General features: G+C 46.7%; 1 protein-coding gene across 1 annotated transcript in view; it reads right to left on the bottom strand.

The window, feature by feature from the left end:
• Chmp4b (charged multivesicular body protein 4B) overlaps positions 1-15,641 on the bottom strand; it is a 40,516-nt gene extending 24,875 nt beyond the window's left edge. Inside the window, exon 1 of the mRNA NM_001399657.1 lies at positions 15,309-15,641. Within this exon, the coding sequence (NP_001386586.1) occupies positions 15,309-15,498 (190 nt within the window). The 5' untranslated portion in view covers positions 15,499-15,641. The remainder of the gene's footprint in view (positions 1-15,308) is intronic.
• Between the last annotated feature and the right edge of the window lie 2,654 nt (positions 15,642-18,295).

Genomic DNA, 18,295 nt, shown 5'->3' with positions numbered 1-18,295 from the left:
GGGCTTAGCACCTGCTATGAGACAGCCTGTGGCTGCACTCACTCTGCAGTGCAGGGCTGTGCTGACCCAACCGTCGGCCAACACAGCAGCCAAGCTGTTACTTCATCTTTTCACAAGGCCGAACCGCTTGGAGCAAATCCTGGCTCTGGAGATTACTAATGTGGCTCTTGTCAGTCTGAGAATGGCAGAGCATGGGGAGCCTTAGCACCCACTCCATCTCTCTTCCTTTATTGCTGAGTAAAGGCCAGAAGGTGAGAAGACAGCTCACAGACCACACGGAGTCAGGGCCAGAACCTGAGTGCACAGTTTCTCGAGGCTCCAAGGCTCTGACATCTGTGAGCAGGACAGGGGCACTCAGGGGCTGGAAACATGGAGGTTAGGATCCCAGACTGTTTGTGAATGAGGTAAAAGTCTGGACTGAATTGGAAATGTATAGTTTCAGAAATAGGTTATTTCATCTCAGAGAAGCAACCACCTCTGTCTTCGATCAAAAAAAAAAAAAATACAAGAAAAACTAAGTAATTTTTAAAGGGTTAGAGATGGCTCAATGGCTAGCAGTTCTTGCTGCTCCTGCAGAGGACCCAGACTCAGTTCCCAGCACCTACGAAGCAGCTCACACCCACCTGTAACACCAATTCCAGAGGATCCAACACCTTGTTGGCCTCCATGACCACCAAGCACACACGCACTCCACACAGTTACATATATATATATATATATATAGAGAGAGAGAGAGAGACAAGAACACACATGCAAAATAAGATGTAGGGCTGGGGATTTAGCTCAGTGGTAGAGGGCTTACCTAGGAAGCGCAAGGCCCTGGGTTCGGTCCCCAGCTCCAAAAAAAAAAATAAGATGTATACTTTTTTCCATTTCTTTGAGACAGGGTTTCTCTGTGTAGTCCTGGCTGTCCTGTCCTTGCTCTATAGGCCAGGCTAGCCTCAAGATCAGAGATCCACCTACTTCTGTCTCCCTGTTGGAATTAAAGTCTTCAACGGCCACTATGCCAGGCCCATTTTGTCTTTTATTTAGAGACAGGATTTCTCCATGTACCCTGGCTGCCCTAGAACTTCCTATGTAAATCAGGCTGGACTCAAAATCACAGATCTGCCACCAGCACACCTGGCACCTGGCCTTATTTCCTTATTTTGTGTGTGTGTGTGTGTGTGTGTGTGTGTGTGTGTGTGTGTGTGTGTGTGTGTGTTAATGCAGGTGAAAGAGACATTGGAGTCCCCTGGAGATGAAGGTACAGGAGGTTGAAGCCACGGATTGGGAACTAGGTTTGGATTATCTTGAACAACACCAAGTGCTCCTAAACGCTAAATGACTTCACTGGTGGTGGCACACACCTTTAATCCCTGTGCTCAGGAGGCAGAAGCTAGTAGATCTCTGAGTTGAGGTCAGCCTGGTCTACAGAGTTCCAGGACAGCCAGGGCTATATAGTGAAACCCTATTTTGAGAAATAACAATCACCACCACCAAACCAAACCACTAAGTGATTCCTGAGCCCTGAATTAAATAATTCTGAAGATCACAGTGAACCGGCTGAGTGAGCCAGGCAGCTGAGAGTGAGCCACCTGACACATGCCAAGAAGCCATGAGTCTGCTGGTTAAGTGAGGGTGCGTCAAGGCAGTTTAAGTAGCAAGGATTAGCCTGCTTACTTTGCCATGTTGCCTGAAATAGCTTCAGAGTAGGGGGAAAAGCCATTCTGCTTCTGTTCAGCTGCCCAGGATGTGCTGGGCACAAAACCAGGGCAGTCACGAGAGTGGTAATGGCTGGGACTTCCCTTATAGAAAGCAAGCAGCTCCCAGCCTGTCCTCACAGGTAGTGAGGGATAAAAATCTGCAAGGATAACTGCTGGTCCCTACACACTCTCTGGGTACAGAAGGTCCCTTCAGTATGTACCTCAACACGACACAAATCCAGCACAATTCAAGTGCTTTGACTTAGCACCTACAACTTTCTGAGGCAGGCTGTAGGCTGCCTTTCCCGGCCATAACTCATCAGCCTCCCAGATGTCTTCCAGGGAACACATGGCAGGCATATGCTGATCCCTGCACTCTGGCCTCCACAATCTATCTCTACCTGGACTGGCCCTGTTCTTTAGTTCTTTCTATGCCCCATTCATCTACCAAGGCCCAGCTCAGAAACACCCCAGCAATGCATACTCCCTGACATGTCGGACTCCTAGTGTGAAGTCTTCCTTCTCCTGCCATACTGTGACTGTGGCTGAATGCCAATGGCAGCGTGCCTTATTTGAGAGATAGCTGGACGCTTCTAGAGAATAACAACTGGGTCCCAGATGGCCCCGTGCAGACAGTTTCGCAGTGTGTTCGGAATGTTTGCAGAACTGGGCGGAACTTTAAACTACCAGCCTCTTTTCTTTGCCATCACCATCTAACAGAAACAAACAACCCACCCTGGACACCATCCAGGAGCCCCAGCTCCTAGTGTTAGGAATGGCTGGCTCTTTTTCTGGGATGATTTGTGTGGCCTAGCCTCTCTGCTTCTTACCTCTCAATGAAGAATAATGGTTCTTGTCAGAGAAGCCAAGTATTTTAAGATGAGCAGCTCTAGAAACAGATTCTCAAGTTCAAGGCCATTATTTCAACCCCCCTTTAGACTCATGTACCATTTACCAACTAATGCTAGGAACTTGAAGCCTATTTGAGCCAAAGGCCTCTTCTTTCATCACAAACACCCTAGTGTACGCAGTGAGAGAGCTGCACTGAGGACTCTTGGGTAGCCTGTTGACTTTGTATTCCAGAGCGTAGGGATTTCCATTTCAAGTGTGAAGACAGTTCATGGTTTCAGGCCTGCTGTGCTCTCCAGGCTCCTGGTACAAATCACTGGAGCCCACAGGGTTGATTCAGTCAGCACTCCCGTGATCTCACTATGCTCACAACGACTGCCTATACACTGATAACTGAGTCAACCTTTATACAAGCATCTGCCTACCCACTCTCCACTATTAGGTCAGATACATTCCGAAGGATGCTGGGTGGATATTGGCTGGGAAATTCTGTACCTGCATTAATTTAGTATTTACTGGTATCTAAAAGTATACAACTGGGGATTGGGGATTTAGCTCAGTGGTAGAGCGCAAGGTCCTGGGTTTGATCCCCAGCTCCGAGAAAAAAAAAAAAGTACAACTGTTTTCACTTGGCTATCCTGAGAATTTTAATTTTTAATTTAGAGATGGGCCATCCAACTTTTTTAAAGGGTCCCGGCTGGGGGGAGACAGAGCTCAGTGATTAAGAGCACTGCCTGAGACAGTTTCTTCTTCTCCTGCACAATCAGGCTAAAAAACACAAACTAGGTTGGGCATGATGGTGTATAGCTTTAATCCCAGTACTCAGGAGCCAGAGGCAAGCAGATCTCTGTGAGTTCAAGGCTAGCCTGGCCTACACAGCAGTTTCAAGCCACCCTAGTGATATTGTACAGTAAGACTCTGTCTCAATAAACAGATATAGATATAAATAAATATAAATGGCTGAAGAGATGGCTCAGTGGTTAAGAGCACTGATTGCTCTTCCAGAGGTCCTGAGTTCAATTCCCAGCAACCACATGGTGGCTCACAACCACCTGTAATCAGATCTGATGCCCTCTTCTGGAGACAGCTACAGTGTACATAATAAGTAAATAAATCTTTTTAAAAAAAATAAATAGAGACAGACAGGTAAAATAAAAATCACAACCTGATGGCTCAGTAGCACAGCATTTACCTAACATGTGAAAGGCCCTGGGCTCAATACTCTGGGTTTGATCTGCTCTATTTACCTTACATATATGACAGTACTTTGAATGCTGTAAAACATAGTAGTTTCTTGTAGGTGCTCACGCTGTGAAGGGAATATTATAAAAGATTCCTCCCCAATTATATTGATAATTTATGAGTGTCCATGGTGATAAAGTTCTAGTCTTATGAAAACATCAAAGATCAGAGCCACTGTGATACAGTCCACCTCAGAATGCACAAGCCAGGCCTGAGTCACTAGCAGTAGTTTATATAGCCCAAGTCTCAGCTTTCTCATCTCTAAAATGGGAGACACCACTCAATGTATAGGGTTGTTGAAAAGGCCAAAAGTGACCAAATTTGTAAAGTACTTGCTGTCTTCCCTCTGAGCAACAAACTGAACAGGTGGACAGATAACAGTTCCTTCCTGAGACATGGCCACAGAAGCAGCACTGGGACTTGACGCCCAGATGGGCTAGCTCCAGACCTGACAAGCAAACAGTGGCAATGGCTACTTGTGTGCAAATTCTAACTTGAGAAGATGCTCAGAGAAGTACAAGCAACAGGTCCCCTGAGAAAAAGTAAGACTCCAATACTCCAGAGGCAGGGGCCAGCCTGGTCTACATAGGAAGTTCTAGGACTTATGTAGAGAGACACTGTCAGGAAGGAAAGAAAAGAAAAGAAAAGGAAAGGAAAGAAAAAAGAGGAGAGGAGAGGAAAGAGAAAAAAAGGAAGAAAGGAAAGAAAGGAAATAAATTTGCAATCATTTAGCTTTTAAATGTCAGCCTTGGGGCTGGAGAGATGCTCTAATGGTTAAGAGCATTTTCTGCTCCTCCAGAGGAGTACCTATATCCGGGAGATCACAATGGCCTGTAACTCCTACTCCAAGGAATTTGACTCCGACTCCCTCCTCTTGACTCTGGAGGTACACACACACACACACACACACACACACACACACACACACGCACGCACGCACGCACGCACGCACGCACGCACGCACGCACGCACACGCACGCACGGGCACACGCATGGGTGCACGGGCACACGCATGGGTGCACGGGCACACACCACACCACACAGAGAACAATGTTGTTTCTTTCTTTCTTTACTGTCAGCCTTGTCAGTCATCAAAATGATGAAATGTCTCCCTTTAGTGAAGAAATCTCAAGCAAACATCTTTCAGGTAGCCTTGTCCAAGAGCCCTCCCTCTCTGGGTCTGAACAGGGAAGAATGGCAGGGCCATACAGAGACAAATCCTATTTTTGGGTTTACAACTATTAGATCTTATTAGGATAACAAAGAATCCACAGTTCTTGCTTACGCAGATATTAAAGAAACCATTCCTAGGGTTCGTAGATCCTACTTCCTTCTACAGGAAGTGAAAGAACTGTTGTTAACTGATCTAACTGAATTAATGAAGCAAATGTATCATTAGAACACACAATGTCTTAAAATAGATACCAATGTTAATTATTTTGAGTTAAAAGTGATCCATTCTTATATCATCTATCACTGGGGCATATGATTCAGATACAGCTTTTTAAAAGCACGGCATACACCTCCATGTCTCTTTTTTTAAAAGAATTAATTATTTATTTAATGTATATAAGTACACTGTAGCTGTCTTCAGACACTCCAGAAGAGGGCATCAGATCTCATTACAGATGGTTGTGAGCCACCATGTGGTTGCTGGGATTTGAACTCAGTACCTCTGGAAGAGCAGTCGGTGTTCTCAACTGCGGAGCCATCTCTCCAGCCTCCACGTCTATCTTTTAAAAAAAACTGTTTTTAACTGGGGCTAGAGAGACGACCCCATAACTGAGTGTGCTTGCTGCAGAGGACCTAGGTTCAGTTCCCAGTGCCCACGTAACAGCTCACAACCACCTGAAACTCTGGTTCTAGAGGATCCAACAGCCTCTTCTAGCCTCCATGGGCACCGCACACATGCACAGACATATATGCAGTCAAAACATCCAGACATATAAAATAAAACTAAGCTTTTAAAGTATATGTAATAAAGTTCTATTAATTCAAAGTTAATTCAAAAACTTAAATGCTCCTTTCTGATTAAAATCCTATCAGTCTTCTTAACTACTTAATAAAACATAAATTAGAAGTTTTCTCCCCTCCCTTCTACTCTTACCCTTGTAAACCAAGTACTTCTGAAGATGCTTCTAGAACAGAGCACACTGCGCCCTGGTTATCTATTTATCACTTCAAGGAGACTTGTGTTCCTCAGGAGCCTGCCAGTTGCCTGCAATCTACCTAGCAAGTAAGACAGTGGCTAACACACCTCTCCAACTAAAACACGCTTTTGCACCAGGTATAGGGATGGAGCCAGTTCCGGACTGTTTTCTTTTTAATGAACGCCTGAACAGAACCTGTAATCCTATCGTTTGGGTAGCAGAAGCAAAGTTGAGCCAGGTGTTCAAGGTCAGCAGAGCTGTAAGAGTACAGTCTCAAAGGAAATGGCAGCATCAAAGTCCCCCAGATGTATGATCTCCAAATTGGTTCTGAAACCCCCCAAACTTTCCAGATATGGTGGCACAATAAGTAATCCCAGCACTTGGGAGACTAAAGCAGAATTTCCAATTTGAAGTCAGTCTATGCTACAAATGAGACCCTGTCTTAAAATCAAACAACAACAAACTCACAAAGCAAGCGAGATAGTTCATGAGTAAGAAGTGCTCACCACACAAGTCTAGCAACTCAGTTCCAATCCCTAGGACTCACACAAAAAGCCAGATGTGGTAGTAAACATCTGTGATCTCTTAGCAGGTGAAGACAACACGGTAGCCAGAAGCTCGCAAGCCTGCTAGCCTGCAGCATACAAGTACACAGAGCAGCACAGAAAGAGAGATGGAGGAGAGGGAGAGGGACTCCCCAAAGCTGTCCTCTAACCTCCACACAAGTACATGGTGCACACATGCGCACCTCTAACTTCAAGGAGCATATAAACTACATAAGAAGGTAGCCTCCAAGTCTGCATTTCTAACAACCTCCCAGATGTTCCCATAACTACATCAAATACCAAGAATGTATAGAAACACTGTTCTGAATTTTGCAGTTGAAGAAGCCAATGCTCTTAAAGATGAGAAAATTTGGGCAGGATCCCAGACTACCAAAAGGCAGCGGCAGACTTGTGAACTCAGGTCTTCTGATCCCAAACCCAGTCTTTGCCACTAACCCACATCACTTATCTTTTGATCTAAACACCACAACCAGAGAGATGTACAGCTAGCTTGCCTTTGCACTGTGAGGAAGAGGAAGGAGGTAGAACTGGAAATTCCAGCTAAGGAGGAGTCAAGCCAGTCAGGTATTTACCTTAATTTCAACTCTTCAGCTAAGACTCCTTAAAGGCTAGAAGGCGGCTAGGGATTTAGCTCAACATATGCTCAGTATACACTGCCCTGAGTTCTAGTCCCAGGGTGTGTGCGGTGTGTAAATTCTCCCTCTCCCTCTCCTCCTCCTTCCCACCGTCCCTCCCTTTCTCAAATGCATGCACACAAACATGTACACACACAGATAAACAAACAATTGTTTACTGAGAGAAGGAAGATCTGGCTTGGTGATAAGGGAATTATCTGGCCCAAGAGTTTGTACTAACAAATGTGACTCTGCAAACTCAGGGCTATGCTGCTCAGACCTCTGCTGGAAGATTTAGTGGTCCTCACCACTGAATGGTTGGTTGACTGTCCACAGAAGGTAATAGGGAAGGAACAGAAACCTGTCTGCTCTAGAGAAGTGCAGACTTGAAACATAAACACCACTGTTCTCCATCAGCCATGGCATAGAGATTGGACCTGCCCTCTGGGGCTCGAGTCTGGCAAACCTGTGCCAGTTTTACGGTCCACAGTTATCTAGTATCAGACCCCAAGCTTTGTGACTTCAGCCCAGGCTGCTTCCCTACAGGAGTTACCATCCAACCTGATCCAACAGTGTAGGCCCTGAAGCCAGCTCAGCCAGGTAGAAAATCTTCCAGGCAGAGTTATCCATACCAGGTCAGAGCTCCTAACCCAAATCCTGTTAACACACTGTTAACCACTTGGCAGGAACACTGCAAAGGGGACCTGGGCACTGGATGGGTGGATGGGTGGAATGAACCAGCCAAGCCCAGAGAAGACTCAACTTTCCTGCTGTTTTCCTCTAAGATGTCATCCATATATTTTCCAGGGTTCCCCTTTCATCATGGTTCCTTGAAGCTGAGTGTACTGCCCTCGCCCAGTTATGAATCCCCATGAGGGAGAAGGCAGAATCTTTCTATCTTTACACCCTTACTGAAGACTGTAAGTGGAAAACCATAGAAGGAAACACATCCCTTCCCTGTGCTGGCCCTTCTGCTAGGAACTGCACACACACTGATTTACTTTTATGAAGAGTCCTGTGAAGGAAGCCAGGGCACTCCCCTTTTACAAAGGCACTGCTGGTCAGAGGGAGGATGCATGCAGACACGGAACTGTCCACCATGTTGACTCCCTCCTGTATAAGGAGCACAATAAATGTCTGCTCACTTGAGCACACCATGTTAGAAGCTGGCTAGTACTATACCCAGCTAAGACTGCTGCTTCCTCTTGTGCTCAGATTTCCCTTCCAAATACAATCACCCATCCTCAGTGACTAACCTATTAGATCATTCATCCTCAATAACTAACCTATACAATCACCCATCCTCAGTGAATAACCTATATGATCACCCATCCTCAGTGACTCCTCAATGACTAACCTATTAGATCATTCATCCTTAATAACTAACCTATATGATCACCCATCCTCAATGACTAACCTAAAGCAGCTGCTGGTTTTGATTTTGGTTTTTGAGGACAGGACTTTACTATGTAGTACAGGATGATCTAGAACTAGCTATGTAGCCCAGGATTGCTTCAAACTCATGGTAATCCTCCTGTTTCAGCCTCCTGAGTGCTGGGATCAAACATATATGCTAGCATGCGCGTGCGCGCGCATGCACACACACACACACACACACACACACAATTACTAAAGTTGCTTATGAATATTCTCTCTGGTTTTTGCTTTGTTTTTTAGAGCAGAGTCTTGCTAAAGCTAGCTGCCTCACCTCCAAGTGCTAGGACTGCAGGTAGAGGCCATTATACTCTGTTCTCTTTCACTCTTTTAGAACAGTCCCTGGTGGCAGGCACACACATCTGACTTAGACTCCCAGCACCTTCACATGCAAAGCTGGCGGTGGTGAAGTTTATCTGTAATTCCATCACTGGAGAGGTAGAAAGAGAAGTAAGAGAAGTACCCTTAAGGCTTACAGGCCAGCCAGGCCTGGTCTAAGTGAAAGACCCTGTCTCATGAAACCAAGTAACCAGCTCCTGAGGAATGACACTCAAGGTTGACCTCTGGCCTCCACATATATACATATATATGCACACATATGTCATTTGAATCCAAACACCAGTATGTTTGAACAGTCATCACAGGATCTGACACTCCATCTGACTTAAGAAATAAATAAAACTATGTCTTCAAACAAGAAGCTAAAGTGTCACTAAGGAAAATGCCTACTGCTCAGTTCCTTGGGTGGGTTTCAAGTTTTCCACCAAAAGGCCTCTGGGAGGACAGTCCTTCAGGCACACTCACTGTTAAGATACTGTGGCTTTCAACCTGGTATCTTGATACCGAGGACCAAATGGCCACATTCGCTACCCAGTTAATTCAGTAAGACACCTTCCCATATGCTAATGATCTGGAGTGACTTTGCTCAGCGTGAGGATACTACCTTTGTCTCAGCAGTAAGCAGAACTTAATGAAGATATATTTCCCATAAGCTCCTGGCCTCTGCATCGGTCACACATTCTCAGCAGAACTTAACAATAAATGATTTGCTTCCATGAATCTAAAGAAATGTACCAACACAGTGTGTAATCACCAGTCTCCACTGCTCAATCATATAATTGTATATAACTAAAATACAAACTCTTTTCTTCTTTATTAAATTAAGAAAAAGAAAATCTGAATGACCTACGGCAGCTGCTTCCTTAATTAGTTCCCATCCATAAAAAGAAACTGGGGCAGTAAGACAGCTCTACAGGTAAGAGCGCAGCCTGGGAGCTGGACTGCCGAGTTCAATGCCCCACCCAGCCCCACCCACGTGGTACAAGGAGAGAACCAATTGTATCAAGCTGCCACATATACACACACACACTAAAAACTAAAGATGTGGTGGTGCAAATCTGTAACTCAGGATCCCTGCACTCAAGAGGCTGAGGCAAGTGGTCACAAGGGTAGCCTGGGATACACATAGCAAGGCCTACCCTTGCACTGCTCATACTCTCCCTCAAAAAAAATAAATAAATAAAATAAAGTAAAACAAGGAGCTACACGATGGCTCAGCAGGCAAGGAGCTTCATATACGAGTCTGATGACCAGAGTTTGAGCCCCAGAACCCAAAGAAAAGATGAGGCAGAGAAGCTACTCTTTTTTTTTTTTTAAAGATTTATTCATTTATTATATATCAGTACACCGTAGCTGTCTTCAGACACACCAGAAGAGGGCATCAGATCTCATTACAGATGGTTGCGAGCCACCATGTGGTTGCTGGGATTTGAACTCAGGACCTTTGGAAGAGCAGTCAGTGCTCTTAACCACTGAGCCATCTCTCCAGCCCCCGAGAAGCTACTCTTAAAGGAGGTCTTCTGACCCCTTACACACATGCTATCCCTTGAGTGTCTGAACAACAACAATAACAATGATAAATAATTTGAAATGAAGAGGCTGGAGCGATAGCTCAGTGGTTAGAGGTGCTCACTGCTCTTACAGAGGCCCTAACACTCACATCAGGCAGCTCACAACTGCTGTAACTCCAGTTCCAAGCGATCTAGTGCCCTCCCAATCTTCTACAGCACATGCACACGTGTGGTGCACAAACATACAGAGGCACTCATGCATACACATAAATAATAAGTAAATAATCTCTTTCTGTAAGAGGGATAGAAAAAGGGGAGAGGACAAGAGAAGCGAACCTTAGACATCCGACCACCTTTCTCAGGAGACTAACAAAGCACTATCTATAAAGGTGCTCAGAAAGGTAGTTCTTGTCCACAGGGCTGGCCCAAAGCTATTAACAATGGAACGATACATATGTGATCGCTGGTACATTATCAGACAAGTGCATACCTTAGGTAATCCTCACTTTAGCCATCTCAAATGAGGATAGACTTAAGTCTCCTGGATGGCAAGGTCCCTATCCTGGTCAGGTCTGTATTCTTAGCTCTGAGCAGGGGACCAGGACCAGATAATATAAGAATGGTTGTATAGCTTAAAGGTAAAGGAACTTGGAAAAAACATGTGACCCAAATTTTGCTCTCCTCATCTAACTGGAGACACGCTGTCTAACCTGGGGTACACTGAGAACAATCCAATCTGGCGTCCACGTTTTCCTTTCAAAGGGCAGCGTTCCGTCTTTGTAATGTGTGTACCACCAAGACAGCTTCTGAATTCAGGCACATTCTAACTCAATGTTTCCCTTCTCAGCCCCACACCTTACATACATGGAGGATACACTAAGTGGAAGGACAGTGCCAGCCATGATGAAGCCCATGGCAATTACAGAAGTAAAGAGAACACAAGATGTCGCTGGTCATTTGACCAACCAGTCTCTGAGCTGAGATACAGCACTTCCTAAGTCTCATTTTCCTCTGTCTACACTGGGATAAATAGATAGACCTAACAGATACTTTCTGTGCGTGCTTCTATTAATCACCTTATTTTTGGAGACAGGATCACTCACTGAACCTGGAGCTCTGAAATTCAGAAAAGCTGACTGGCCACTAACGGCTCTGCCTGTCTCTGCCTTACCCCAGCTGGGCACACTGCTGCCCCTTCTCATGGGTGTAGGAGATCCGAACTCAGATCCTCATGCTGGTGTGGCAGGTACTTCAACTGAGCCAGCTCTCCAGCCCAAGGCTGGTTTTAGTCACACAACACTCATCCGTATCTAAACGCCTACCGAGTACTAACTGTCACCCAGATGGTGCTGGGGATATGGCCGTGAACGTGTCTGTAAAATCCCACCTCATAGGGATTTAGCTCAGTGGTAGAGCGCTTGCCCAGCAAGCGCAAGGCCCTGGGTTTGGTCCCCAGCTCTGAAAAAAAGAAAAGAAAAAAAGAAAAAAAAAAAAATCCCACCTCATGGATGCTGGAATACCCATGAGAAAGCATTTTACAAACTCCAAGGGATTCTATAGTATGACCGCAGTTTGATCCGTGCATCACCAGACAACCAGCTGCTCCAGCTAAAAGCCTGGAAATGATCTTCCTCCTGTCTGTCCTGCTCACTCCAATAATCCCCAAAAAATCACCAAGTCTCTTCTAACTCTCCTTTACTAGTCTTGTCCAGTTCCCATGTGCCTGTGATAGGGCCTTCATTCCCACTGGAATCACTGCTCGTAGCTGTGTGAAGGTGGCGTCCAGCAAATGCTCATCTTACCATGTGGCAAGCTTTGTGCTGACTTTGCACACGCAGCACTCCTTACCTGTACTGCTGATGCCTACAGAGGAGCGAAGGGCACAGAATGCCCTGCCCAAGCACACAGTCAGGCAGTAAGGATGCTACAGCTCAGGTCCTGGTCTATGTTACTGTGTTTTCAGTTTACACACCTTTGTTTACACTGCTGCTGGAATGTTCTTTAAAAACCCGAATAGATAAGATTTTCTACTGTAAAAGAAGCACCAAAGGCTCTTCAACATATAAGGTAAGATCCCAAGGCTAAGCGGCCACTCTCCAAGGTGGCTATCCTGTCCCAGACTTCAGCCGGGAGGCACTAGAGCTGCTGCTCCAAAGCACAGGAAACCCTCTATGACCTCCCTCAGCCTCCCCCTCTGCAGAGCCTGCCTCCCTCCTCCCTCCCGCCCCTCCAAACAAGAACCTCCCCCTGTAACCTCAACCATCTAAACACACTTCACCACTGGCTTCTAAAATTACTCCTGGACCTTCCCACCCCCACATTTCCAATCCTGACTTCTCCCAGGAAAACAGGCAATGTTTTCTCATCTCTGACACTCAAGAGTCCCAGCCAGCAGTAGGTCAGGAAATGAGTCGTGTGCACACAGTGGTGGTAAAACCTCCCTCACAGCACCGTCTGAAGAAGTGGTGAGGCTCTAGGACAAGAACACAACTATCAGACCTCGCAACAATAAAAAGAAGGGACACTTGCAGCAGTTCCTGTCCTCACAGGCAAACTGAAAAAGACACTTTGAACAAAATGTTTACGACTGAGTCACTTCTCCACAGTGTGTCAGCTGCCTCTCTACTAGTGTCTGGAAAGCCAGGTCGTCACCTCTACAACTCCAGAAACTAAGTTAGCCTGGACAGAGACCTGAGTTACTGATCTCTTACGGTATGGCAGACAGTGTGCTCGGAATCTGTGAGGCGGGAGAGGATGCACAGTGACACCCTCCTCCACTCCACGGTGAAGAATGAGCTTCCAACACGCAGATTGGCAAAGCCAGGACTAATTAGCACTGGTGAAAAGAGGGTCCTGATTAAGGCAGAGTTGTCAGAGAAAAGGGCTGATTAGTGAACACAGGCCTGTTCTCCATCCCCACAGTTCTCACTGGTGTCCAGTCCACAGACAGAGGTCTGCAACTTCCCTGCATTGCCCCTCCCACTCTCCAGACAGCAGCCAGATGCTGAAACTCTCAGGAGGGTAAATCCACTAGAGTTCACAATCCCAGAACCAATTTTCTTGGTAACCTTCTGGGTTAAATACTTCTTATTTGTATGATTCCTAAACCCCTCTATCTCTCACCTTTGGTCCACTCTCAAGAATGACCAATAATTAGGACTTGCTTCAGAACACCCTTCAAAGATTTCCAACCACTTAGAACCCAAACTCGGTTAACAATCCAAGGCCTATCCCTCCCTTTGCTTCCCCCTTCCCCATCAACCGCTAGAAAGATACAAAGATCTTTCAATCTCTTAAATCTTGCCAACTTTCCAGCTATTCCTATGCTATCCTCCCAGCCAAGAGAAAGCCCCCAAAGCTTCGTCCTTCAGAAGGCCTCGGCTCAAACTTTGACTTTTCAAAGAGATTACCCCGACCAACCTATCAAACTAGCAGTGCTCCCTATGAACCAGCGCGTTAGCTGTAATTAGTACTCATCACGAACATCTCCAAAACGGTCAGTTTCTTCACTTACTGTCCCCACCACCCCCACCATCTCTCTCTTAGAAAAGGTGTCTCTCTCGTCTACCCAGCTAGCCTTGAAATGTCTCTGTAAACAAGGATGACCTTGACACTCTTGCCTCTACCTCCCAGGTCTGAGCTTACAGGCCTTCAGGGTCAGGCACAGTAGTAAGTACCTTTTCTTTAAAGTAGACCCTGTTGGAGATCCCTTTATGACTGAATGTCCTGGGAGCTCAGAATACCCAGAATGTTTGCTATTATATTGACAGAGGAGCATTCCCTCAAGACAGGCTATTACACTATGAGACAAAATCAAGCAGCAAATGTTTACCATGTTAGTTAAGCCCCTACTATGTACTGGATATTGTAAGCACTCTCAGGAGGGTAAATCCACTAGAGTTCACAATCCCGGAACAAATTTCCCTGGTAACCTTATGGGTTAAATACTTGTTTGTATGATTCCTAAACCCCTCCATCTCTCACCTTTGGCCCACTCTCAAGGGAAGAACCGTGATGATATGATTCATGCTCACACTGCTGTGAGAAAAACACACAGAGCATTTTGACTTTCTTTACAGCCCATGAAGCATTGTCACACTCATCTCACTTAGGAAAACTACAAGGCACTTCCTAGACAGGAAGCAAAGAAGCTTCAAGTACCAATCAACAACAGGACAGGGCCAATGGAGGCAGAGTCCTCCCTATTTCTGGTTCAGGAGGAACAGGGAAGTAAGTGGTGAGTCACAAGAGGGGAAGGCTGACAACACGGAAGCTCTGAGAATTACAGAGCTATCGACTCTTAGGTCTCACAGAGGGCCAGATCCCAGCAGGTGAATGTGGAACTCAAACTTGTTCAAGTACACTCAACAAGTGAATAGAGCGGGCGGGTACCAGAGGGTCTCCTCACTCCCCAATTCTCTTTTCTCTCCATAAAGGAGGTTTTTCAAGTAGATTCCTAAATCGGAGGCAGGAGGCAACTCAGACGTCATCAAGGGCTCAGGAGAGGGCAGAGGTGGACAAGAAACACATAAATGATAGGGTGGGGCAAAGAAATGAACCAAGGTGGGGGTGGACGCAGTGGCTGGGAAAATGGCTGAGGCCAAAGAGAAAACACAATGGAATTGAGTGGAACAGACCGAGCACGGAGTTAAAGTGCTGTAAGATCTGGGTCAGAAGAGGCCTGACATGGTAGGGAGAGTTTGAAGGGAGTCTGATGATGGAAATGAACTCGCTCAAGGAGACAGAGAAGGAGTCAGATGGAAAGGGATTTCGGGCTCGGACAGGCAACGAAAGAAGTCTGGCCAGAGAGTTCCAGAGTCGAAAGGGTCCCCGAAACGAGTTAGACAAAGTGAAGTCCAGGCCTGGGGGAGCCTTAGGAAAGCCAGTGAAGAGTGTGATGGGGCCCGGGCCGCCTCACCGCGCTTATTTTTGGTGCCGTGCTTCTTGGCAGCCGTCAGCTCCTGCTCGATCTTCTTCTCCAGAAACTCTTGTTTCTTGCTTAGCATTTCCTCCGTGTCCCGAAGTCGCTGTATGGCCTCCTGGGGGGTCGGGCCGCCCTTGCCCGCCTTACCCCCTCCAGCCCCGAACAGCTTCCCGAACACCGACATGGTTGCTGCTCGCCGCGCCGGCCTCCGGCGCCCACTCCGGCTCGGCTCGGCTCGGCTCCCGCGCCCACTCCCGGCCTGCCGCTCCCCGCAGCCGCAGGCCTCGCCTCCACCTCCGCCCCGCAGCTGGGCCCGGCCGCGCCACCTCCCACAGGCCCCCACGCCCGGGCCCGGCCGGCGTCAGGGCAACGCGCCGCTGACTACAGCTCCCAGAGCACCACGCGCCCGCAGCCCCTCGAGTCTAAGGGAGGATCGCGCACTGCATGCCGGGAGTCTGAGTTTTCGGGCTCCTGGCGTACGGTGGCGCACCTTTTTAGTCTCGCCGAGGTCAAAGGGCGATGTGGCATGCTGGAAAATGTAGTCTCGTTGGAATGTGTTCTGTAGAGGCGAAAGAACAGGAAAAATAACTGTTGCAAAAGGAGGCATTGGTTGTGCTACTCCGTGATAGAGCCCTGGACCTAATTCACAGCACCCGAAACAATCGTGATAACAACATCGCTCATATTCTATGATCTCTGGAACATAGTGCTTTACCTGCATATTCACATTTGATTCTCATAAGCAGTTTATCACCAATAATGCCGTTCCTATTCTGTGTGTCTGTTCTGGAGTCAGGCTTTCATGTAGCCTAGGCTGACCTTGAACTTCCTAAGGAGCAGAGACTGGCCTGCCTCTACTTCTGAAGTATTGGGTTTGTGCTGTTCCTGTTTTATACGTAAGTGAATCAAGCCCAGGAAACTGCCTGTCTAGCTTACCTTACCAGCCCAGTCGGTCCTCTCTACTTGTATGATCTGTCATTCTCTTTATTCACCTAAGAGGCCATCTGAGACCTAAGATAGACTAACCACCTTAGCAGTGAAATTCAACAGCAAAGTTTCAAAATCAGCCTTGAATATTGACGATTCACTTAGGCAGTTACTTTCTCTCACTTCCCAAAGCTGTAAACTTGAAATCGTCACAGGTCCTCTTAAAAGCGTTTGTGGGTGAGACAGGAAATACAATGGGTAGGGGCCCAACCGGCTACGGGCGCTCAAAGATGTGTATTTTAAACAGGGCTTGGCAATTCATGCCTGTAATCTCAGATCTTGAGAGGCTGAGATAAGAGGACTGTCGTGAGTTCAAGTCCTACCTGGGCCAGAGTGAGTTCTAGGTCAGCTTGGCTAGACATTAGCCACAAGGGGGGAAAAATCACTCATAAACACTTTGAGGAGGACCTATGACAATTTCTGTTTTGTTGTAAGACAAGATCTTATGTAGGTAGCCCTGGCTAGCCTCAAACATATCCTCTTTCTGCCTCAGCCTCTGGGGTCTTCTGCTCTGCGTTTTCCAGGCATTCTGATCATCAATTGTTACTGAACCAGGAGGCCGTAGCACTCTGAAAGTCATCGGAAAGGTGAGGTGTGGGGGCAGGCATGCCTGTATTCTCACCACTTTGAAGCAAAGGCAAGAGGTCTGGAGCCCCAAACCAAGGTCTCTCTTCGCAAGAGAGCCCCCAATTCTCTGCTAAATAAGAAGCTCAAAGCTAAGCTGGCATCCATGAAACCCAAACTTTGGCCGAGGGGCAATGTTTCTAGCACCATGTTTCGTAAGTCACTTTTGTATCTGTTCTCTAATGGAAAAATTGTAATGTTTTATCAAAGTGGTTTTTTGTTTGTTTGTTTTTTTTGTTGTTGTTGTTTTTTTTTTCCTTTTTTAAAGAAACCATCTGTGAAGCATCACGATGGCACAAGCCATTTGGATCTAAGCAGTCTGCCCCTTCACCACTTAACCTGAGTCATGCTGCTCTCTGGCACTCAGAGCAGAGCATTTGCCAGTTTGGAACCATGGTCCTCAAAACCTCTGAACAAGCAGGCAGATGCTACAGGCCTCGCTGCCAGGCTAGCACTGCTGGCAAGCTAAACTGGCTGACTGCAGAGTCCTGTGTCCTAGCAAGTTAGGATCATCTGAGAGGAGCTTTAGCTGAGAAAAGATCCAGTTGCAGACAATCCAGTAGAGCATTTTCTTAATTAGTGATCTGTGGGGGACGGGCCCAGTCCAATGTGGGTGAGGCCACCCCTGGGCGGATGGTCCTGGGGTCTGTAACAAAGCAGGCTGAGCAAGCCATGGGGAAGCAAGCCAGTAATCCGCACCCCTCTGTGACCTCTGCATCAGCTCCTGCCTCCAGGTTGCTGACCATTGGAGTCCTTGTCCTGACCTCCTTTCATAATGAACAATGATATGGAGGCATAAGCCAAGTTAACCATTCTCTCCCCAAGTTGCTTTTGGTCGTGGTGCTTCATCACAACATAGTAACCATCACAGTATAGCCAGACACTCTGGGAGTCTAGAAAGTCATGTTGGGGGGATTATAGCAGAAAGCTTGAATTTAACCTGAGTACTCTTCCAACACAATTGGCATCTGTCTCTGAGGAAGAATTTGATCCTACCCTGGGACTTTTGTTTTTGTTTCTTTTCTATTTTTCAGAGCTGGGGACCGAACCCAGGGCCTTGCGCCTGATAGGCAAGCGCTCTACCACTGAGCTAAATCTCCAACCCCGGGACTTTTGTTTTTAAAAGGGTGCTAAAAGGACTGGAGAGATGGCTCAGTGGTTGAGAGCACTGACTGCTCTTCCAGAGGTCCTGAGTTCAATTCCCAGCAACCACATGGTGGCTCACAACCATCTGTAATGGGATCTGATGCCCTCTTCTGATGTGTCTGAAGACAGTGACAGTGTACTTATGTATAATAAATAAATACATCTAAGAAAGAAAGAGAGAGAGAGAGAGAGAGAGAGAGAGAGAGAGAGAGAGAGAGAGAGAA

This window comes from Rattus norvegicus, chromosome 3, assembly GCF_036323735.1.
Source record: "Rattus norvegicus strain BN/NHsdMcwi chromosome 3, GRCr8, whole genome shotgun sequence".
Lineage (NCBI taxonomy): Eukaryota > Metazoa > Chordata > Mammalia > Rodentia > Muridae > Rattus > Rattus norvegicus.
The sequence above is the reverse complement of the archived record's forward strand: the minus strand, read 5'-3'. Positions and strand labels throughout refer to the sequence as shown.